The following is a 23,607-nucleotide window of genomic DNA, read 5'->3' on the forward strand; positions in this document are numbered from 1 at the left end:
AGCTGTTTATTAGCCGCCCCTGGAAAGGGGCCCCGTGGAAATCACATCTCCACTCACCTTTTCTGGCTCCATCTGGGCAGTACGTAGGGGCCCCGGTTAGCATGTCCCTGTGGCCGCTCAGCCAGAGGTTTCCCGTCAGGGATGGCCTCCTGTCCCTCCCTTCTGGACAGGTCACTGCCACCGCTGGATTCCAGAGCGTAGTAGCAACTGCTGTTGGGGTGGTGATTTGAGTGTGGGCACAGGGGTGCTCGTGGAGCGCAGGGCACAGAGTGGGCCTGCGTAACAGCTGGGTGCTGGGACCCGTGCTGGCACGCAGATGTTGTGGCCTGGTAAGAAGATGTCCAGCAAGCCAGGGGTCACTAGCTGCAGAGAGTGACCACTTCCCTTTGCCTCAGTGTCCTCATGAGTGACCCCATTGAACAGTAGCCCCTCGTTGGGCTGTTCGGAGCCTTAAGAGGTGCTCACTACAGTGCCTGGCAGTGGGGGTCACTGGGAATAGTTTTAAAGCATTCCCTGAGGTGGGTATTTTCACCCTTACGAACCAGGAAGCTAAGGCTTAGAGAAGTCAAGTCTCTGCCAGGCTCCCAGAGAGGAAGATTTGACCCGATGTGCCCCACCACAGGCCTGTTGGGTTTCATTACCCCATGTGGCATGACCTTTCCCCTTTACGTGGCTGCCCTCAGTCTCCCCTCTGGGATGCCCGAACCCCTTCCAAGAGTTTGTCTTCTCAGACTCGGGGCCGTGGTCAGATCTGGAGGAGCCAGAACGGCTTTGCTTTGCGTGCATATCTGTAATAATAAAAGCGTAATATGCTAATTAGACTGGATGTCCTTCCGATGACCTTCCGGACGAAGCTGGGGTTGTGAGGATAGCCTGGGTGCCAGAGGGAAGCCGGTGCCGGCAGCGGAGGGAAGGAAGGCCTACTCTTGCATGAATCTCGTGCATTGGGCCTCTAGTTTTAATAATAATAATCAAGCTCTCCCCTGCTTCATAGTTACTGAGGCTGCCTCCCCGCCACTCCCTCCGGATTTTTTGCTCCAGAATAAAATCCCAAATGTTTATACTTTATGACCACGTCTCCTCTTCCCTAAGGGCAGCGTGCTGTAGGAGGGAGACTTTGTCCAGGAGCCAGAGAACCCCGGTCCTTGCCCCAGCAGGCACCCTACAGGCCACCAGGGGCCCCTGCTGCCCATTGAGAAAGTGGGGGTGGTGATCCTCATAACACTGTTTACAGGCTGCTGTCAGTTTAATGAGCTTGTGCAGTAAAAGGAAAGGCATGTACATAGCTTTATATTTCTGTGGTAACTGACAGTGATCCTCACTAAGTGAGTTTCTGACATGCCCGGATTGGCACGTGTGCAGGGGTGGGGGGTAGGGGTGGCAGGGAGCAGCGATTGGCTGGTGGAGAGATGGGAAGAGACAAAAGAGGGAGAAGTTCCAACCCCAGGCCAGGCGTGAGCATCTCGGAGCCCCCTCTGGGAAGCAACCTCTGCCGATAAGTGGCATTGAACACTCAAGAAGTTGGTGGTTCAGGAAGCATTTTGAGACCCAGCTGAACTTAGGAAAATGAAGAGTCTTCATAGACTCTTTCTTTAAAGAAAAAAAGAAGCCGCTGGTGGAAAATCGGCTGAGAGGGGCGTGTATTATTCAGGAGCTCTTTGGCAATCGGGACGGCAGCCCGGGGCGGGCACCTGTCTCTCAACACAGCGGTGGTCCCGCCCTTCCTCCTCGGCCCACCCCCACGCCTATCCTTTCTGCTCCCTGGCTCTCCTCTCCAGCGAAACCCCCGGGTCCTTAATAAATTATAAACATGCTTTCTGGTCCGTCTGCCGGCGCAGATCTCAGTGTTGGCAGCCTTTCTCATTCCCCTCGTGTCCCTAATAGATCTCGCTGTTTGATTAATCTTTTAGATTGCTCTCGCAGAGAGCAGCCTCTCCTCACTGCGTCAGATTGTAAGAATTTTTCTCAGCCCTTGGCTTTGTTGCTGCCTGTGTCCTGTGCTCGTCTGTAGGCAGGGCTGTGGCCCATCTGGGCCTCAGAGGGGAGGTGGCTGGTGCACAGGGCTCAGGCAGGTGCACCCCACCAGCACCAGCCCCTCCAGCTCTGTGCCTTAACCAGGGTGGGTTCACAGTGGGACACTAGGGACACTTGCCAGGTGAGAGGTCACGGGACCTGGGTTCAGCTTATCGTAGTCACTCTGCTGGTGTGTGACCTTGAGCAAGATTCTGAGCCTCAGTTGTCCTCATCTGTGGAGTAAAGGTTCTCAGAGGCTGTCATGACATCAGAAGCGATAAAGGATGACTCCAGGTACCTGGAGCCGTGAGCAGGGGCAGGAAGCAGATAGTGCTAAGTCCCAGGAGCAAGATGCCCATGCCTCTGAGGTCTGAGGCTCCGCCCAGCTACCTGCCCTCCCAAAGCCTGTGCATGGTCCAGGCGCTTACAGAATTCCTGATCCTCGGGCACAGGAAGCTGGAGGGCTGCGGCCCAGGAGAGAACAACCCAGGCTTGTTACGCCACAAATTTCTGCCCAGTTTAGGAGACTGGCCTGGGCTCTCTCCAAAGCCCCTTCCTCTTCTGGACTATGACTTTGTGGCTCTCATTCAGAAATACTGAACACTGCGCGGAGGCTGGTTCGGCCTCAGTGTGATGATTCTAGCTGCTGTTTACGCAGCATCTGCGGGACACCGGGTGTTCTGCCTGCAATGCCTGCGGTCTTCAGGACAAGCCCAGGAGGGAGGTGTTTGTCCACATTGGATAGGAGACAGCACTGAGGCTCAGAAGGTAAATGACGTGCCCAAGGGCACCCAGCAGTGCCCGGCAGACCCAGGATTCAAATGGACATCACAGCGCAGGTTCCCCTCTCTGACATTGATGCCACCTCCTTTGCTCGCTCTCCTCCTCTAGCCTCCCAGCACCCCTCACCCACTGTTGCACTGGCCAGTCCACTCACCAAAGACGCCTCTCCAGCCCCTGCAAGATCTGACTCCACCCAGTGGAGGAGGAGTCTGCGGATTTGGACTTGATGCTATAAATGAGTTACTATTTGTCAGCCACCTATTAATAATCTGGGGCGGGGACGAGTCTACAAGTGAAAAACTTGTCTCCACTTTCCAGATAAAGAAACTGAGGCTTAAAAGGTAAATTCGGGTCTGCAGCCACAACTTGAGCCTCAGTTGCAGCATATCTGTGACCTTCCCTTTAAATCAACCATGCTATTGAGAGTCAGCCCTAACCAAAGCTTGTGATTACGGATGCTGTGAGAACCTTTAGCAGGAGAGCCCTGCCTTACAGATGAGCGCACAGCAGCCTGGAGAGGCAGGTGGTCTGCCCAGGGTCCCACAGCTGCCATGGTGCCCGGACCCTTGTGTGGGAGGGTGTCCTGATCCCAAAAGTTCTCTCAGTCTTCGCTCTTCAGGGGAAAGGGTTCAGAATTACCAGTGAGGCCAAAGGGACGTCAGGCCCACTGGCTTAGGAATGAGGCTCCTAAGTATTTAGGCCACAGGTTTCTTTGAGAATCTACATGAAACTATGCACCATCTCCCTAAAAAAAGGGGGTGGGGGGGAGCGCATTTGTATACACAGCTTTCAAACAGTTTCAAAGAGTTCACAGCCCCCTTGAAGTCCATCCTTGGGTTGCTGGACCCCAAATTAAAAACCTAGGGAGAAATTGGAATATGAAGAAAGGAAATGTTTAACTCACCAAACCTGTTACTTACTTCCTGTTTAATATCCCTCCGTGTGATTGGACAGCCCCCGAAAGAGTAAGAAGCAAGGACAGCCCCTCTCGGCAGGCTTATTTTCGTTATTATAGTAATTTCCGGGCTGTGGGCTACAGTTTTCACTTGCAGAAAGGTACTAAATTGAAGGTACCCCAGATATAATTGTCATACGAAATGATCCTGGACACGTGGAAATGAATGCTTTTTCGAGACGGGGTTCTATTATTTATGCTGGGGTTTGAGGGCTCAGCTTCTGTATACCTGCCAGATGTTGGTGTGTGGGGCGGGAGGTCGGGGTTAGCATGGTGGGGTGGGCTGCAGCTGCTGGCCCAGAGCATGTGCAGTCTCTGCCAGCTGGATGGACCCGGACTGGGGAGCAGAGTCCAAGATTTGGGGGCAGGTTTGTGCGGCTCTAGGAACCACTGGGTACTAACTGGGGTGTGGGAGAAATCCACATTTATGTTCTGAATCTCAGCTTGATTTGGCTCCAAGCCCAGGTTCCCCAAGGTGATAAGAAATTGAACTTCAGTCATTTTTGGAGCGTCCCTGCCCCTGGTCGGGCTGGGTGAGGCCCTGGGGTCTTGCCCCATTCGACGCCAGGCATCTGTCCATGCTGGTGACCACCACGATGGCCGTGGTTCCAGCCCCTGCCATCTGCTTTGCCCCCAAAGGTCATAGCTGTCTCCTGTCTTTCGTCCCCAGATGCACGCTGCTGATGTACTGCAGGGACCTGCCTCCCACCAGCATCATCATCACCTTCCACAACGAGGCCCGCTCCACCCTGCTCAGGACCATCCGCAGGTAGGACAGTCTTCCAGGTCGCTCAGCCCGCCTGAGCCAGCACTTGGTGAGGGCTCGTTTGCTTGCTGGGGGGGACTGGCCTTGTGATAAGACTATCAAGTGTTTCTAACCACCCGCCAGGCACTGTTCAACACACTCCAGGTGCATCTACTCGGTCACTCCTCACAGCTCCCAATCCACAGGGGAAAGATGGAGGCCTGAGGTGTTGAGTAACTTGCAGAAGGTCACTGAGAGTCATGGAGGGCCTGGTAGAGCCCTGCCCTTGGCTACTGTGTTGACCGCCTCTAGAATATGAGTTCTAAGTTCACGGCTGCCGAAGGAGCTGAAGCCTGAGAGGCTGAGTATGTACCCGCCCCCAGCATCAGGCCGGGATTAGAACTGGGGTCTGCCAAGTGCTGCCTATCCCAGCACCTGCCTCCCCACAGCCTCCCACACCCGACAGGGCCGATGGTTCAAACCAGAGCAGCCCGACGGTAATGGCTAACATTTGCTTTCTCAGCCACCACTGTTTCAGCCCTGTCCCTCTTGGGCCTCTCCATCCACCCTCAGGGCCTAGTCTGGGCCCTGCCATTGCTCTGATAGGTAGGGCCTTGCTTGTGTGGCCTGTGGCCTGCATGCATGTTTGATATGCAGACGTTCCAGCGTTTTCCCCCTGCCGAACACTCCTTAAAACACAGACAGGCCCCAGAGACCTGGCCGGGAATTTTTTGCCAGGTTCTTAGAAGGTCCTGGTTGTTTTGACTCCCCTTGTCAGTGCCTAAGAAGGAGACAACCAAGCACAGCAAAGTCTCTTGTCATTTCAATCAACAAGCCACACCTTCTCTCTCTCTCCTTGCCCCACTGCATGGCTATTGGCAGGTGGGGAAGCACCCAGTGGCAGGAGGGAGTCAGCAATAGGGTCCCCCTGATGGCGGGCACCAAGTCTTCTGTGACACCTGTCACTCATGATGAGTGTCCACTGGGCAGGGTCAGTGTATCCCTTAGAAGGGTAGGGAGGGACCTGCCCAAACACACAGGCTTCAGCCCCGCGTTCCCCTCTGTCCACGGGAGCAGCTCTGTCTGCTGCCCAGATGTCCTGGTGACTGGCTGGCTGGGTCCTTCCACCAGCTGCCTGCCCTGTCTGCCCTGGCTTCTGCGTCCATCCCACAAGCCGCCTGATTTGAATTATATTTCCAACAAGACTTCAGTTTTTGACAAGAAAATGCGCCGGTCACTGCCACGTGTCACCACGAGTCTCACGGTTGACTAATAACTTACCTTTCAGACTTGCAAGCAGTGTGGGGTGGGTATGTAGGGGGGTCGGGGGCGAGGGGTGGTCCCATTTACCCGGGTCTGTTCTGGTGAAGGGAGAACAGAGGTTTGGGGCCTTGCAGGCAGAGCAGCACACGGCAGCAGAGGTACTGGTTCCCAAGTGCCAGCCACAGCCCCCCACACACGGCTGTGTCTGGGCGTGTCCACTGGATATTTCCATGAGGACACTGTAGCATCTGAGAGAAGCTCCTTCCCAGGATGGCTCCTCCTCCTTCAAGGAGCCTTCTGATGCCACACACCTCTGTCCTCCTCAACACACATGCTCGTACGTAAACACTCACACACAAATTCACACACATACACTCACATACACTCACTCATGCACTCTCTCACTCACACACACACACTCTCACCATTAGGGGACTGCGATCTGGGCCAGCCCTTGATCAATGTTAGCCATCCCTCTATCTGCACACCTAGTGAGCACTCAAAAGACAAGAGGCTGAGGGGTTCTTAAAGGACACCACACTTAGAGTCTGAGGACCTGGGGTCAAGTTTCTACCCAGCCACTTCCTAGCCTTGTGACCGTGAGCAGGTCAGGAACCAGATCAGTAAAGGTGGTGATAAAAGTGTATTCGATGTCTCAAGTTCTGTCACTTTCCCCACAATAAACCTTCCTCTTGGGGTTGTCTCAGGAACATTTTGGGGGTGTTATAACATGGAGGCCGCAGGCCCCCCAAGTTTCCCTGTTTATGTTCTTGGGAGCACTTCAGCTGCTGCCCTCAGACTCAGCCCTTTTCGTTCTAAGACATATTTCTCCTCTTCCAGCTGCTCCTCCACCTCTTCATTATAGTAATAACGATACTTTATAATAACATTAACATGTTAAATGTACACTGAGCTTTAAGTCTACAGAGCGCCTCACTTCAGTTGGGGCCCCAATTGGAGTCTGAAGTCCTGGTGTGTGTGGTGAATGGAGGACAGGGGCCAGGACTCTCCTTTCAGCATCCTGTGGTCCTGTGTGGAAGTGGGAGGCAGCCAGGGCTGTGGTCCCAGTGCCTCTGTCCACCGGCCTGGAGGTCTGTCTCCGACGTCCTGGTGCCCTGTGCTCTGGGAGGGGGCTTAGGGCCATCAACAGAGTTTTCAGAGGGTAGCCATGAAGTGCCAGACCACACCCGATGCTGGGCATTCTGCGGAGAGCTGTGGACCTGTGTGCTGCCTCTCAGACGTCCGATGTAAGCCGGGCCCCTGGCTCAGGCCCCAGGGTAATGCACACAAACAGCAGATTGGGGGCCTGAAAGCCACGTGTGAACAGACGTGTGTTTACATCAGCAGCAGGCTGGATGGAAGTGAGTTTTAGGGAGGGAGGCAAGGAAGATTATTTCTAAATGTTTTTGTTTTTTTAAGATATATTTTATTAATTTTTTACAGAGAGGAAAGGAGAGGGATAGAGAGTTAGAAACAAAGATGAGAGAGAAACATCGATCAGCTGCCTCCTGAACACCCTCTACTGGGGATGTGCCCGCAACCAAGGTACATGCCCTTGACCAGAATTGAACCTGGGACCTTTCAGTCCGCAGGTCGACGCTCTATCCACTGAGCCAAACCGGTCAGGGCGAAGATTATTTCTAGAAGCTTCCATGGCCAGGTATCACTCACTGCCTTGGGATTCTGAACCTCCTTCCACTACTGAGGAGGGACTGACTGAGAATCACTTCCCATCACTTCACCAGAGATGAAAGGGTCTTCTCTAAGGCACCTTTCATCTTTAATGTTCTAGAATTCTGATGGCTTTGCTGCCAGGCCCTCAGAAAGGAAAGAGGCTCGAGGAACTGGGGGTGGGGAGGTGGGGGTGGGACACTGTTCCTCTCCTCCCTCCTCCCAGCACTGGGCCAGGTCTTTGCCTCTCTGCTCACGCCCGCCCAAGCTCTCTGGCCTGAGCTCCTGAGTTAGCTGGAGGGCAAGGGGCTGGGAAGACCCATATGGGACCCTCAGAGCCAAGTAGAAGCATGATGGGGTGGGCAGTGGGGGGAGGGAGAGAATCACAGCCTAGGTGAGTGAGGGGACTTCTCTCACTTAAGGAGAGAGGAAAGCCTGGCAAAATGGTTTATCTTTGGTGTTGCAGCAGGTCCCTGTGTATATGTGAAACCCAGCGTTGTCCCCTTCCTTGGGGGCCTCTTTTGGGAGCTCTGGAGCCCACACGATTAATACTTCATATCCCAAGTCTCTCACTGTCGCTTCTTTGTAAAGTCCTAGATTTAGAGGAGCAATTTCTCGGGTTAAGGTGGTTAAGAAATCGGACTCTGGGGCCAGATTTGGCTGCCCTGCCCTTGCCAGCTACGTGACCCTGGGCCAGCTCCTTCACCTCTCTGCCTCAGTTTCCTTTTCTGCAAAACAAGGACTCCTGGTAATAACTGCTTTGCATGATTGTGGAGAAGAGTAAATGAGCTCAGGCAAGGTAAAGGCCTTGAAACAATACCTGGTTCCAGTTGAGCCTGTACAGGTGACAACAGGTGATGCACCCCCAGTGGGTAGGCAGCAGTGCGGAAGGCTTGTTAAAACATGGTTTCTTGGGCCCCATCCCCCGATATCCTAGCTCATGAGTCTGGAGTGGGGCCCCCAGGTGGACGCTGATGCTACTGGCTCTGGGATCACACTTTGAGAACCAGTATCATGGCTATCAACACTCAGATTGCAAGAGCAGCGGCTGTGCACCAGGCACAGTGCTAAGCGCCTTCCATGCGGCTGAGGGAGTGGTGGTGCTGCGGGCTCAGTACTAACTGGAGCTCCCCAGCTGGTGAATGGAGGGGACAGGTTCAGGGCCTCAACCCACGCCAGTCTGCCCCAGAACAAGTCAACTTCTCAGCCTGCCTTAGGTCTTCATTCAGCTGGTATTTATGGAGCGTTTGATAAACCCTGCCTGCATAGAGACCGTGGAGTTCACAAAGCAATTTCAAATACATTTCCTCATTTCATACGCACAAAAGCCTGTGAAGTAGGTCAAGTATTAATATCGCCTGCCCTTACAAGGAAAATGTAATTACAGATGGAAAGGAAGGCGGCCTGGCGTCTTGTTCAGGATTGCACAGCTAGTTGGCGGTGGGGGCCTCCTGGCCTCCCACGCTGCCCACACCGCCATGCCCACCTCCTCTCGGGGTGCCCACGTGGGCTCCACGGTTAGGGCAGCAGGCAGAAAGCAGAAAGGGTAGATGCTGCCTGCACAGCATCCTGGGGCGGGGATGTGAGCTGTGTCTACAGGAGACTCAGGTGTAGCAGAATTCCCAGGCACACCGTGACCTGGATATGCCAGGGAGGTAAGCCCTCCCTGCTGTGCTGAGGCTGCGGAAGGAGAGGGCCTGGAATAGCCCCAGGGCGCAGAAGCAGGGGAAAACATGGCTTTGTCATGGAGGGTGCTGGTGTGGGGAGCAGGCCAGAGAAGTGATGAGAGCAAAGGGGCCAGGGGGGTGGGCATAGGGATGGACTGTGCGGAAGGGACGGCCCCCTGGGCTACCCTGGACCTTTCTCCTCCACCGGCCACCCTGGAGTCCAGAGCACCCGCCCAGCCCAGCCCAGTGCCACTTTCAGGAAGCCCCCCACCATCACTCCGATTGCTGTGATCAGAGGAGCAAAAACAAGCCAGGTGTTACCAGGAAATGGTCTAATTAGCACTTACTGCTGATGATTTCTTTCTTTCTTTTTTTTTCTTGTTTAAACCCTGGGCATTTTTTATTCGCTAATCATCTCTCAGTTCAACCAGCACAGAGCCACACGCGATTTACCTTTTGATGTTCGCAGAAGAGAACTCTTGAATTTCAAAGAGCCGGCAGGGATTTGGGGAATCGCATGCAGAAGCTGCTGCCATAATCAAACCTCATTAGAGGGTATTCTTCAGGCAGGTTTTCCCTTTCTCGCTTCCTCCCTTCTCCCACCCCACCCTCCCTGATTAGCCACTGTTTGTTGAGTTTGCCTGTGTTTTCTCTCCAAAGATCACCGTGAGGTGGTGAGGGTCTCCTCCCGCCACCTGCAGGCCCTCCTGGTTCCCACCTCCCACCTGAGGGCTCAAGGCTTGGTGTTGGGGCTCCTCTGTCTACCTGACACCCGTTGCCATGGTGAGAGTTAAAGCTTCATGAATAAAGGTAGCTCGAGGCAAGGATCTGCCCCGAGCCTTCTTAGAAAGGTGGCTCACCAGAACCAGGGCTGAGAGGAGGGACATGTGCAGCGCCTCGGCCCATCCAATCCCCCTCCCCAACACATGGATGGCTCCAGGCGTTCTATGGTGGATGGTACTGCCCAGGAGTATTTCTGAGGAGCCATGTGGTTTGGGGTGTTCAGGAGAAGTGGGATCCAGCCTGACACCCAGAGTGAACTCCAAAACCCAGCCTTGCCCTGGGGATATAGAGCCACAGCACAGGAGGGTAAATTAAGTCAATTCAAAAAATCATGATGATACACAAAATAATAATAATTGCTACCAAGTTTCATCATTTATTGCCAGACACCCTGCTAAATGCTTTAGATACATTTCCTCCTTTAGTCCTTTAGCTCTCCCAACAGCCCTGTGAAGTGGCTACTACTACATTTATCCCCATTTATAGATGGAGTACTTTACTGCACAGAACAGTCAAGTAACTCACCCAAGATCGCACAGCTTGTAGTAAGTAGCTGCTAGACCACAAGCTTCTGGAAGGCAGAGCTTATGTCTCTTTTGTTCCTCATCACACACCCAGTGCCAAGCACATAGTAGGTGCGCACTAAATGTCCCTGGAGGGGGTGGTAATGGGCCAAGGGGCTGTGCTGGACTCTGGCAATGAAGAGGTAACCTGACAAGGATATGACCTGTCCCTGAGGATATGACCAGGTCCAGAAAAACCAACCCCCAGTCAGGCAGCAGTGAAAGCCGCGGGAAGCTTCAGATACAACTGCTGAGGAATCCCAGAGGAGGAAGCAATTAATTCTCACTAAGTGGCTGGGAAAGCTATTAGAGAGGAAGTGACATTTGAACTGGTCTCCTGGCAGAGGATGGGCATTCCAGCCGTGGCCGCAGTAGGGGGACAGGCTCTGCGTTACTGGGCGTGAGCAGGCTGGAAACGGGGGCTGGCTCCAGGCTGTGACAGGCGGCCTTGAAGAGCATGCTGAGGGTTTGGGGTGTAGGTGGTGGGGAGCCGCAAAGGAGGGGTTGTCAGATTATTTGTCTGCATCAGCGAAGACAATCTCACATGACTGGAGATCAGAAAGCTTGCTCCGGGGGACCCAGGAGGACGGCCTGGGCAGGTCAAGGCTACCGTAATAAACTGTACAAGAGGTTGGAGCAGGTGTAAGAGGTGACAGTGGTGCGAGTCACATTTGCAAGTCGAACCAGCCCATCTTTCTTGGTCACTGGTTTGGTGTGGGGGTTCAGGGTGGGGTGGGGTTGAGGATGACTCCTGCATTTGCCTTGGTGCCAGGTGAGTGGTGGTGGCATTCACTCACTAAGACAGAGTTCTCTGCCAGTGGTCACGGGGGAGCCAGGGGCCTGGACAAGCCCTTTAGCTGCTCTTTGAGTTTTTCTTTCTCAAATGCAATGGTATATATTTTAAACTCAATTTAATGCACATATTTGCCATTAGACGTCATAATGATCTTCCCTCTTCCCATCTCTCAGTGTGTTAAACCGCACCCCTATGAATCTGATCAAGGAAATCATATTAGTGGATGACTTCAGCAATGACCGTAAGTAGCATCGCTCTCTTGCTCTGTAGACACAAATGTCTGTCCCAGCCCCTCAGTACCAGGCAGGGGTGAGCCCAGGGTTCTCGGGGGATGTAGGAAAGCCTACGTTTATAGCAGGAGTGGAGCCTTTGAGTGCCCAAGCAGGGCTCAAGAAGGAGATAAGCCTTGCCTTTGTAAAACAGCGTCTTGGGTTCTCTGCTATGAGTCTGTGAGGACGTAAGCAGGTACATTTAGTAGATTCTTGCCTGGGTTGGTGTGTGTACGCATGTGTGCATACCTGGATGTACACACAAGCGTGTGTGTCACTGCTCCTTAACCTACATTCCTGGGCATAGGATTCGACCTTCAAAGGATTGACCCTGGTGCTCAGAGCCCAGAAGCAAATATATCACCAGAGATTCCCGTGTGGGATGCGTGATCAACTGCTAGCCTGCGCCGAGGAGACCACACCCTCTCCCTTTCATTCCTACAGGAGGACCAGGTGGGCTCTGTCTTTGGCATCCCCTGGTGGGACATCCCATCAGCTGGCCACGACACTGTGAGACCTGCCTCCTTCCAACCCTGCAACCTATTGGTCATTGCTATTTCCTAGTCGTCCTGTCAAAGCACCTGGGCCCCACCCAAATTCACATTCCAAGTCTACTGTCCCCAAGAAAAACTTGACACCTGTGTGCTCAGGGTCAGTCATTATAGAAACATTGTTCGGCTTCAAGTATTAATAGTGCCGACACCTCTTTTGAGAGCCATGGGTACAGTTCCAGGCAGTCAACCACACCCAGGCAGGCCTGCCCCTCCCCACTGATGAACCAGGGGAAGCAGACAAGGGCCACTGGGGGCAACTCCAAGTCCAGGAGGGTGGAGCCTGTCCCCACCAGAGCTGAAGCTGGATGCTGGAATAGGAGGCACTGCTATGCTGGGATCTGCTGTAGGAAGGCTAGAAACCCACAGCTGTGACAGCCTTGGAACCTTGGGAATGATACATAAGTGGGCTGTGCACCAGGTCCACAGGGACTCGCATGCTGCAACTCAGGGATCTGATCTCCTTTCCCTAGTGAAGACGGGGTTGGAGGTGGGGAGGCACTCGTCCTGCTGGGAGGCAGCCTGGCACTGAGGCTGCAGAAGGGAATGCTGCTAGATCCACTTAGAGGCAGAATAGCCTGGTGGTTAGAGCGTGGACTCTGGAGCCAGACTGCCTGGCTTCAAATCCTAGACCTGTCACTCACTCTTACTAGGGAGGTGCCTTGGGCAGATTATTAACCTCGATGTGTCTCCGTTTCCTTGACTATAAAATGGAGATAGCAATAGATGTGGTTTATATAAGAATTTAAATGTAAACACCTTCAAAGGGCTTAGAACGGCACCTGGCTCCAAGAAAGCATGTGTGAGTCTTTGCTGTCACTCAGTCGAGTCCGAGCCAAGCAGAGAGGCTAAGGTTGGTAAACCGATGAAGCAAAGCCAAACTGGTGGGAACACGATATAGAGAACCAAGGGATGGTGAGCCTACGGAATTCTGGGAAGCAGGCAAGCTAGAGGATGACCCTAGGCAAATGCCTGAGATGGGCTCCCTTGCCCATCCTGGCCCCTTTTCCTGTGTGATGGAAAGTTGGACCAGCTCTGTGTGATGGAAGACGCTGTGGATGGACTCCTTAATTAATAGGGTCTTTTGTATTGAGAGTCCTTGGTCTGAAAGGAAACTCCAAAATTCATCCCATTCCGTCTCTGGCCGCCCAGCAGTGTTTTCCAGACCCCACTGAAATGAACTCTTGCTTTGAGTGATGTGGAGGACAGGAGCAATGTCCCCAGGTGACCGTGCCCGGAACTCCCATCTGGAAGTGTTTTCTAACAAGTGTGCAGGTGCCGCTGTGTGACTGACCTGCTCCATAGAGGCCGCCTTGAGCCACTCTGCATGGACCTGGCCACATCATATATTGATAGCCATGGTCGGTGCCCCTGCTGAAGGTCCCAGGAACCCTGAGTCAGGGCGGGGCTCTGCAGTCGGTGGTGGGCACCACAAGCAGGGCTGCCTCACCTATTCTTCAGGCCCACCTCCATCCCGGTGCTCACTTCATATAACCTGTTGTCTTTGCAGCTGGTGACTGTGAAGAGCTCATCAAGCTGCCCAAGGTGAAATGCCTACGCAATGACCAGCGGGAAGGTGGGTCTGTGCAGTTGGCAGGATCTGGGGATGTGAGCAGGGGTGGGGAGGTTGGTTTTAGGTGTGTGCATGTTTTGCGGGTGTTCTATGTATGGGGAGAATGCCAAGTGGTTCCTCCGTGGCCCTGCTGTCACCCACTTGGCCTTTTGTCCCCTCTCAGGTCTGGTCCGGTCCCGGATCCGAGGCGCTGATGTTGCCCAGGGCACCACTCTGACTTTCCTCGACAGCCACTGTGAGGTGAACAGGGACTGGCTCCAGCCACTGCTGCACAGGGTCAAAGAAGTGAGTGAGGCCGACTGAGGGGCACAGGGATCCCCGTGTCCCCATCTTCTCCAGGCTCAGTCCTTCCCATGTGCCCACAGTCCCTCTGGGAGGTGGATGGGGAAACTGAGGTAGAGCAGTGCCCAGGGTCACACAGCAAGGCCCAGGGCCTATTCTTTGTCACAAGGTCACCCATAGTAGGCTTGCAGGCAGGGCTGCCCCAGCTGGTGCATGTCACACACAGCTTCCGGGGCTAGAGAACTAACTGCCTAAAGTAATTTCACCTAGGCTGTAGAAGGTTCCAGAAAGAGAGCCCTGATGAGAGCCTTTGTGAAAAGGGGGCAGTGGAATTAACCAGGCCTTATCTCCCAGTCTGTGGGTCTTGCCTCCATCCACGTCACCCTCACCCAGTGGCCACGGTAAGTGGACTACATGCTGAGACCTGAATTCCTTGCCTCTGTCTGTCCTGAAATTACTCTAGAATTTTGTATTCTGTCTCTCTCCATGTCTCAGTTATTCTTCTTAAAAGCGAAAAACATTTAGGAATTTTTCCAACAATGTATCGCCCCATCCTGGTGTGTAGAAGGCACTGCGTGCTGTGGCTGCCAGTGTTGGTGATTAGCATCGGGGCAGTTCATTTTCTCCAGCTTATTGGTCCTACAGCTGCTCTGTGAAATAGGAGGTTGGGTGTTTTTTACATACCCATTTCACAGATGAGGACACTGATATGCCCTAGCTGGTCCAGCCAGTACCGGAACCCTCCGTGTGGCCTGTGCTCATTTCCTTCCCGTTCTTCCCACTTCCTTATTATCTTCATCTTCTACCTGCAACATGATGGTGTTGGGAGGGTGAAAGGATTGGGAAGTGTGAACTGCTCAGAGGGTAGGAAATCCTTACCAGTTACTTCCTTCCCATGAGAGAAGCTCGGTGGGTTTATAAAGTTCTCACACGTGGGCCTAGATGTTAAAACCCATCCCGTGACCACTTTCCCGAGGTTGGGAGGGCTCGTACAGTGAGTGCTGTTTAGAAAAATCCCCTCTCCCCTCTTTTCAACTTTATTTTGGCAAAGAGGTCTTGACTGAGAAATAGTAGGTTATGAATGGACCAGGGGTTTGCCTGGCTCTGGAGGCCCTTCGCCACATCACTGCCTCCCCCTGGGCTCAGTCTGCCGGCACAGCGCTGCCTCCACCGTCACACCAGCCGCTCCTTCTCTGCTCCCAGGTCCTGCAGCTCCATCTCTGACCATGTCCTTCCTGTCGCTGGGCGCCCTTCTCTCCTCTCTGCAAACCCCTTACTCTTCAGGGCCTTGTCCTTATCACCCCTCCTCCAGGGGGCCTTGCCCACTTGGCCCTGCAGTCTGCTTTCTGGGTTTAGTTCTCTGTCTCCCCTATTTATTGAGCACCTACTCCGGGAAAGAGATCCCTGCCCCCATCTGAGGCACAAGCCCTTAGATCAGTGCTTCTCAACCTTCTGGCCCTCTAAATACAGTTCCTCATGTTGTGACCCAACCATAAAATTATTTCCATTGCTACTTCATATCTGTAATGTTGCCACGGTTATGAATCGTAATTTAAATCTCTGATACGCAGGATGGTCTTAGGCGACCCCTGTGAAAGGGTCGTTTGATCGCCAAAGGGGTCGCGACCCACAGGTTGAGAACCGCTGCCTTAGATCTTCAACCCAGAAGCGCTCAGAACCCTGTGTTTGGGGTTTTATGGAGGCTTCATTACACAGCGTGCTTGATTAAATCATTGGCCTTGGATTCTGAACTCAACCTCCAGTGTCTGTCCCCTCCCTGAGGTGGGGTTGGGGGAGCTTGGAGGGAGAGGTGAGGGGGGCAGAGTCCTCTCATCACCAGCCCCCATCCTCCACGAGTCTATATTTAGCATTAGCTCAGGTATGGTGACAGGGGCTGATGCACAAGAGATGCTCCTCTCACCCCTTCGCTCAGGAAGTTACAAGGGTGTTAGTAGCTCTGTTGGATGACCCAGGAACAAAGGCCGAATATATATTTCTTCCTGTATCACATCATCACAGTATAGACCACACTTTGTTTACCCATTCATCCGCTGATGGGCATTTGCGCTGTTTCCCACTTTGTACCATTGTGACTAGTGCTGCTGCAAACATTGGTACAAGTTTTTGGCTGAGTGTCTGCTTCCAATTCTTTGGGGGTGTCTACCAAGGAGTGGAATTGCTGGGTCATGCGGTGACTTCGCGTTTGACCTGTAGGATCCCCCAGGCTGACCTGTCCCTGCAGGATGTGTTTAGGGGACTTTGCTTTCCTGAGACTTCATTCCCGGGGTCTGAGTCCATCTCAGAAGCCCTCTCTGGAAAACGCTCCCATTTCTGCACCACTGGCCACCTTACCTGTAGGCAGAGGAAGCCTTCAGCTCCTCCTTCCTGCCTGTGAGTGTTGCTGCCACCTAGGGCTCCTCCTCCTGTGAGTCATTTGGCCCCACATTGAGCTCAGCCTCCCAAGCTAAGACCCCGGTCCCCACCCCTGTCTGATTGAAAACTTTTGTAGCAAAGGGCTGGTCAGACAAACTGGACGGTGGTCCTTGCTCTGCCCCTGCAGAGCTTGCCACCAGACCCTGACTCTTGCTGACTGAATGGTTCCACCGAGTCATCCCTTGCAGGATGACGAGTGGGGGTGAGTGTCAGCCTGCATTTCCACGTGCCTTTGTGTGTGTCTTGTCTCAGAGTAAAACGTGATTTGATCTTGTGAGTGGAAGTGGAAGTTTTAAGCTGTAATTGGGGTTTGGGATTTTCAAAAGTAGAGAAGAGATAAGAAAGAGGCTGGCTTGAGCTGTCAAGCTGTCCTGGGCTGGTGTTTTCCACATGGAAAATCTCCATTTCCCTTCTCTCCCCTTCAATTACATGACGCTTGAAACAAGCACCAAGTTGCTGTGTTTTTTTAAAAAAAAAAAAACACAAAAACATAGGCTTCTTTTTTTCTCTCCTTCCTTATCTACATATTTTTTTACTAAAAAAAAAAAGATTTTTAAGAAATTTCAATCCTGTAGCATTTGGTGAGTTGATATAAATAATGGCTTACATATGCTTCAAAGCCCTTTTGCATGCTCTCCCTAATTATTCGCTCCAGAAGCCCTGTAGGGAAGGCAGGACAGTTTTGCAAATACTGATTTGTCCTCGCTTCATAGACGAAGAAACAGACTTCCTCGGTGTGTTCTTGATTTGCTTAAGGTCGTTTGTGTTTTTAGATGGCAGAACCCAAATAGGAGCCCGGGTCTCCTGTCACAGCATCACCTCTTTGAGGGTCCTCTTCTGCCCCCACCCCTCCCTCATCCTAAAACTCTCCTCACCTGTCCACCACCTTCCCTAAACTACAGTGGGTGCTCAGTAATGCTGGTTGAGGAAACCAGCGAATGAGTCTCCAGGAGTTTTTTGATCTCCCATTCACAGTGTGGTTTTATGACATGAATGGGTGCAGAAATGAAAGGTATGACTGCAGTAATGATTGATGGCCATTGGCTCCCCGTGGAGGGGTGGGGCTTGGGCTTGGATTTGAGTGTGTGTGTGTGGCGGGGCGGGGCGGGGGACAGGAGCTGTAGTTCTTGGTCTACCAGGGATTCCACCAGCTGCCTGCTTGACCTACCTGTGGACCTAGCCTTAAAGATACAGCCTCCTGGGGCATGCAGACGGGGACTGGTGATGGGTCTGGGTATCTTTACAGAGAGTTCCTCCTATAGGGGGAGCCTATGGGGGAGAAGCCATCTTGCTCAGCTGTAATTGACCCACCTTTGCTGCTGCCAGCGTTGACTCAGTGCCCTCGGCAGGAATTAATAGATAGCCTCTTTTAGCAACACCAATTGAACACCTGCTGCCCACCAGGCTCTGGGCTGGGGCTGAGGAATACAATAGCGGAGCAGATATGACCTCCCCTCCCAGGGTCACTCAGAGAGATTTGTGTCCTGGCTTCAATGGGTCATTTATAGTCTCCTGCCGCCCCTTCTCAAGGTCATGGCTCCACACACCACTTAGCCTGAAACACCTCTCATTGCTTATCTGGTCTCCATGACTCTAAACAGAGGCTGTGACCAAATTGTAACAGGAATAATGGGACAGAACCCCTCAGAACCTATAGGGAGAGTGTACGAGAGCCTGTCCCAGCCCTGGGGGCAGAGAGCCCTTGGTGGCTTCTGGGGAAGCCCATGGATGAGGCAAGCAAACAGCATTTCCTTTTGCATTTCAATTTCCAGATACTGAACCCTCAGGTTCAAGAGTTTTCTGGAAAGACTTGAAACATAACAGAGCTGTTACAGTCATGTTCTTACAGTGAAAGAATAGAGAGCCCTAACCGGTTTGGCTCAGTGGATAGAGCGTCGGCCTGTGGACTGAAGGGTCCCAGGTTCGATTCTGGTCAAGGGCATGTACCTTGGTTGCGGGCGCATCCCCAGCAGGGGGCGTGCAGGAGGCAGTTGATCCATGTTTCCCTCTCATCAATGTTTCTAACTCTCTATTCCTCTCTGTAAAAAATCAGTAAAATATATTTAAAAAAAAAAAAGAATAGCAGTGATGGCGAACCTATGGACACATGTGTAAGAGGTGACACGCGAACTCATTTTTTTGGTTGATTTTTCTTTGTTAAATGGCTTTTAAATATATAAAATAAATATCAAAAATATAAGTCTTTGTTTTACTATGGTTGCAAATATCACAAAATTTCTATATGTGACACGGCACCAGAGTTAAGTCAGGGTTTTTCAAAATGCTGACACACCCGAGCTCAAAAGGTTCGCCATCACTGGAATAGAGATTAAAATTAGCAACGGGAAAAGGTACACACGGAGAGCTCCAGGCACAAACTTCCAGTTGCCCTGTCCCAGTCCTCCTGCACACACAGCACTTACTTCTCCCAGCAGGGATGGTGGCATCGTGCACAGAGTGTTGCGAAACAGGAAGCCCACCTGAGCCTTGTTGTCCACGGTTTTTCTTGGGGTCAGTCACACAGACATGGCTGATCACCCCCATGCTGTCCATGCACCTCCAGAAGTCAAGTTGAGTTGGACCACATGGCCAAGGCCCTCATCCTAAATCACATTGTTAGCATAGCCTATCTGTTGCAGCCCATAGGCTCCCAGCAAATAGAGATATTCTCACAGGCAGGACATCCCAAGGGCTTAGAAGTTACCTCAAAGGCTCTGGGCAAGGGCCAGGCATATCTTTGGGGAAGGTTAGTCCTTTATCGTTCAGTACAAGGGTCTATAGAGGACTTGGTGATGATGCAGACCCCCCAAGCTCAGCAAGCAAAGGCAAAATGAGGGTTTGATCAGCCTCACAAAAGGTCAGTCTCTGATCTCCTGAGAACATTTAAGAATTCAAATCACAAGAATGTCTTTAGGGGTGTGTCTGTGCATAGACATTGGTGTGGACGGCTGTGTGTGTGTGTGTGTGTGTGTGTGTGTACACACACACAGATGCATGATGACAGTGGCCTGCGAGGAGCCCCAAAGAACTGTGGCAGCTGGGCAGGTGCTGTGTCGACCATGAAGAAAGCATCTGTGCACATCCCAGAGGTGGAAGCAATGCATTGGAAATGAGCACTTTTCCCCACGTGGGCCAGTTGGCCTCAGAGGCACCTTGTCACTGTCAGGATGAGTCACACATGGAGGCTGAGGGCCAGATTAAATCTGTGAACGTAGAAGCAGGCACTTGGTGAATCTGACCTTAAAATAAGAAGACAGCCTCATTTGGAAGAGAGATTGAACCAGGAAATTAAATGGCTGCAAAGAGAAACAGAGGTTCCCACCTGTGCCAGCCAGGGGTGTGGGTGCGGGGCATTGGGGAAGTGGTCCTGTCTGGGTCTCCTCGGCTGCTGGGCTCTAGTTAGCCATCCACTCTCCCTGCCCACAGCTAGTTCACTGCCCACAGGGCCCAGCGTCCCCTCCTGCACACCAGGTACCGGGTGTTCACTCAGAACTAGGGAACATTTAAAATATATACAATGCCTTGGCGGCCCCCGAGAGGTAGTGAGTTTGTCTTGCAGATTTCGAGACTGTCCTCTGGATGACTTTGATGCCTGTGGGCAGGGCGGCCTGGGGCCAGTAGCAAGCGGTGAGGCTGGAAAAGTAGATGCAGGCCTGTTTTTGACGGTCCTGGATGCCAGGCTAAGGAGTTTGAACCTTCTCTTCCAGGCAGCGCAGATCTTTAACTGTTGAGCTGCAGGGTGAGGTGTGCATATGAGAAACACGACTTTGTCAGCCGCCTGTAGACTGGAAGGGAAAGGGTGAGAGGGGGCGGGAGGGGAGTACATTGCAGTACCCAGATGTGAGGGGATAAAGGAGAGGCAGGAGTCATTCAGAGGAGCAGTCTGGATGATGCGCAGAGATGAAGCTTCTTAGTTTAGTGCTGGGGAGGACGTGGGATATGTGATGGTCCTGTGACAGAAATAGGGAACTGAGGGAAGGGAGTGCAATGAGGGAGGTGATGAAGCCACCACCGCAAGGCTATGTGCAATCCACATGGTGGTGGCTCATCAAACGCTAGTCATCAACTTGCCTAGAGACATAGGCATAGAACGAAAGTGTTTGAAAACTCCAGGAGGTTCCCAGGGGTGAGGCTGCTCCTTGGGGCTGCAGGCTGGAGGTCACCTTCCCAGCTGACTCTGTCCTCCGCCTCCTGAGTGCCTCCTGATGGTGAAAGACTTCTGGAGCCCCCTCTGTTGTCCCCTTCCTCAGCGCCCAGCCCTCTCAGCCAGCCTCTGCCGTGTCTGTCTCCACTGTGCTGGGGTGGTCACAGTGTCCGGTGCCCCATTTCACAGATGAGATCATTGAGACACAGGGAGGAAAGTGTTTGGTCAAGGCCCCCAAACCAGTCTCTGGCACTGCCAGGGGGAGGCCTGCCAAGCTCCCCGATTCCCCCCACACCACACACCGAGCGCGGGTTTGTTGTTTGGCAGGACTACACGCGGGTGGTGTGCCCGGTGATCGATATCATCAACCTGGACACCTTCAGCTACATCGAGTCGGCCACGGAGCTCAGGGGGGGTGAGTGCGCTGATGCCTTCTCCCGGGGACACTTTTGGTTCCTCCCGGTCATTGCTGTCCAGGGGGAGAGGGAGCAAAACTTGCCTCCTCGTGGCTTGTCTGCAACATCCAGCTCTGCATCCCCTAATGTCAGTAGCTCCCAGGTGGCCCTTACCACAGGGGAGGGGCAGGTCGCTCTCAGCCCCCAAGCTCTGCTCCAGCGCAGGCCTCATACCCAGACCTAGTGCCGCCTCCACCCCAAGACCAACTTTAGGTGTTTCTGCCCCTCCAAACCTCCTGTTCCACCTTCCCAAGGCTCCTGGCCAAGGGCCACATTCCACAGCTGACCATCTTCACCCCTTGGGGCTCTGTTACATCGCCCCTTGTACCCTCTCCCCTTCATCCCTAACTGCAGAGAAGGTGCAGAGAGACAGGAAGCAGAAAAAAGAGAAGGGAAATGGGCCGAGGTGACTCTGCTTCTGCTCAGCGGGGTGAGGCTTGGTATCCCTGGGTCCAGCTTCCCCGGGAAACCGGGTACATGCATGCCCTTCAAGAACAGGGACAGAATGAGCGAGCTCGGCAGGTACCCTGGAGAGGCCAGATCAACCGAGAGGGTGCTGTGTTTTAGGGTTTGACTGGAGCCTCCACTTCCAATGGGAGCAGCTCTCCCCAGAACAGAAGGCTCAGCGCCTGGACCCCTCGGAGCCCATCAGGTAGGTCAGGGCCAGGGTGGGTGGCTGAGTCATTCCCTCCTGCTCCTTCCCTCTCTCACAAGGTAGACGGAGGTGTGCAGCATTGGATGCTCAAAAGATTGGGCAGAGACCAAGAGAGCCCTTTGCCAGGCCAGCGCCACTTCTGCCCTCATTTTAGGAGGTTTCTGTCCTCATGGAAACTTCTATTAAGGAGATGGGGCTGGTGGAGACCTTCTGCTGGGGAGTTGCCCAAGGTTGTCCATCGACAAATATGTCATGATGTACTTGTGCTTCCTGCTAAGCACAGGAGGGTCCCAAAGGGTCCTGTTTGAGCCTCTGACAGGAGTAAAAGTGCCTTCAGGACAGGAGGAGAGCCCAGGTCTTGGATGTCAAGATTAAGCCCAGGAAGGTGGCGTCAGCCGTTGCAGTAAGTGGAGGCTGACACCAAGGCCTGGCCACTGCGGCTGATCAGCAAACACACCTACTCTGTTTTGTGTGAGGACGTGACAGTGGCTGGTGCGGCCGAGGGAGACTTTGTCCTGATCTACATTCTCTCCTCCAGGCCCCAGTGTGACCACCCTAATGACTTCCTTTTAACTTGCTTACCTCTGTAAAGACCCTCTCTCCAAATCAGATCACCTTCTGAGGTACTGGGGTTAAGACCCCAACACGACCTTTAGGGGGACATAACTCAACCCGTAACAGAGGGGAAAAAGGAAAAAGGGGAGAGGAGCTCAGTCTCAAGAAATGGACTCGCACTTGACAGTTGCTACCTCAGCCCTTCTCTGCCTGTTCAGTGGCCCCCGGCCCCCATACCAATAGTGAGCTCCCCAGAGAGCCATGCTGAGCAGGGCCTGGGGGAGGCCCTCAGAGCAGCCGGGGGGCTGCGAGCCCTGGTCCCCCATGGCAGGTGTGCTGATGAGCGAGTTAGCCTGTCTGCCAGGTCAGGAGACTTATAATCGAAGGGAAAACCCCAGGAGCAAGTTTGTGTGTTAGATGAGATGGAAAACATTGGCCTCCCCGAAGAGGAGCAAAAATGGTAAGAAAATGGCCTGGAGTTCTGGGCAGCTAGGGCAGAAGACTGTAACAAATGATCCCCTCCCAGAGTTGATGCTCTATCTTCTCCTCTATGCACAGGACTCCCATCATAGCTGGAGGGCTCTTCGTGATGGACAAATCCTGGTTCAATTTCCTGGGGAAGTATGACATGGACATGGACATCTGGGGTGGGGAGAACTTTGGTGAGTTACTGCCTCTGTGCCCTGGAGCTGGGGTGGGGAAGGTGTGTCCTTGGACCACATGTGCCTGGGAAAAAGGGTCATGGAATGGGGACTAAGTGACTCCTTTGGGGGAAGGCCAGGTGGGGCACCAGAGAAGGGAGCGGTTGCTGGGAGGGTGGAGGCAATCGGGGATTCGCTCCATAGGACCACGTGGATGCTGAGGACCAGGCAGACCCTGAGGGGGAAGTGGAGATGCAATAGCCAGGAAAACCAAAGAGGAACGCCCAGGGCCAGAGGCAGGCATGAGTTTGGAACAGGGAACTTTGAGAATTTGGAGTTGCAATGAGTCTGGAGAGAAAGAATGAAGAGCTGGATAGACAGTGACACTGGAAACATCTGGCTCACATCTGTTGGCTGCTCTAGGCATATAGCACTCAGCACTGGGTTAATGAGGAGGCTCTGGGGTGATTGCGACAGAAACTCTGGGGGCAGCTTGTCCTTATCTTTCAGTGCAGAGAAAGGGGTGGGGTGGAGGGGCTGGGTTAAGGTTCCAAAACTGTGCCAGCAGCGGGCCAGGTGCAGCCACAGTGGTGAGGGCTGCAGTTTGCAGAAAGAGCAGTCAGAGGCCCATTCCATCTGGTTGATGACACTTAGTGGCCTTCCAGTTTCCTTGTGTATTTAAAGCATAATGTTGGGGTGCTTCTTGGGGTCACTGTGAAAATCCATTGAGGTAAGTCTATAAAAATGCAGGCACCACACCACATGGGCACGAGAAATGTTAGCGTCCCTTCCTTCCTTCCAGCAGTGAGT

General features: G+C 53.1%; 1 protein-coding gene across 1 annotated transcript in view; it reads left to right on the forward strand.

The window, feature by feature from the left end:
- The window catches only part of GALNT14 (polypeptide N-acetylgalactosaminyltransferase 14), a 186,202-nt gene that overhangs the window by 137,589 nt on the left and 25,006 nt on the right, over positions 1-23,607 (forward strand). The window contains exons 3-9 of the mRNA XM_059660749.1: positions 4,422-4,520; positions 11,413-11,480; positions 13,570-13,635; positions 13,796-13,917; positions 20,819-20,906; positions 21,514-21,598; positions 22,715-22,818. Coding sequence (XP_059516732.1) covers positions 4,422-4,520; positions 11,413-11,480; positions 13,570-13,635; positions 13,796-13,917; positions 20,819-20,906; positions 21,514-21,598; positions 22,715-22,818 — 632 coding nt within the window. The remainder of the gene's footprint in view (positions 1-4,421; positions 4,521-11,412; positions 11,481-13,569; positions 13,636-13,795; positions 13,918-20,818; positions 20,907-21,513; positions 21,599-22,714; positions 22,819-23,607) is intronic.

Source organism: Myotis daubentonii, chromosome 12, assembly GCF_963259705.1.
Source record: "Myotis daubentonii chromosome 12, mMyoDau2.1, whole genome shotgun sequence".
NCBI lineage: Eukaryota > Metazoa > Chordata > Mammalia > Chiroptera > Vespertilionidae > Myotis > Myotis daubentonii.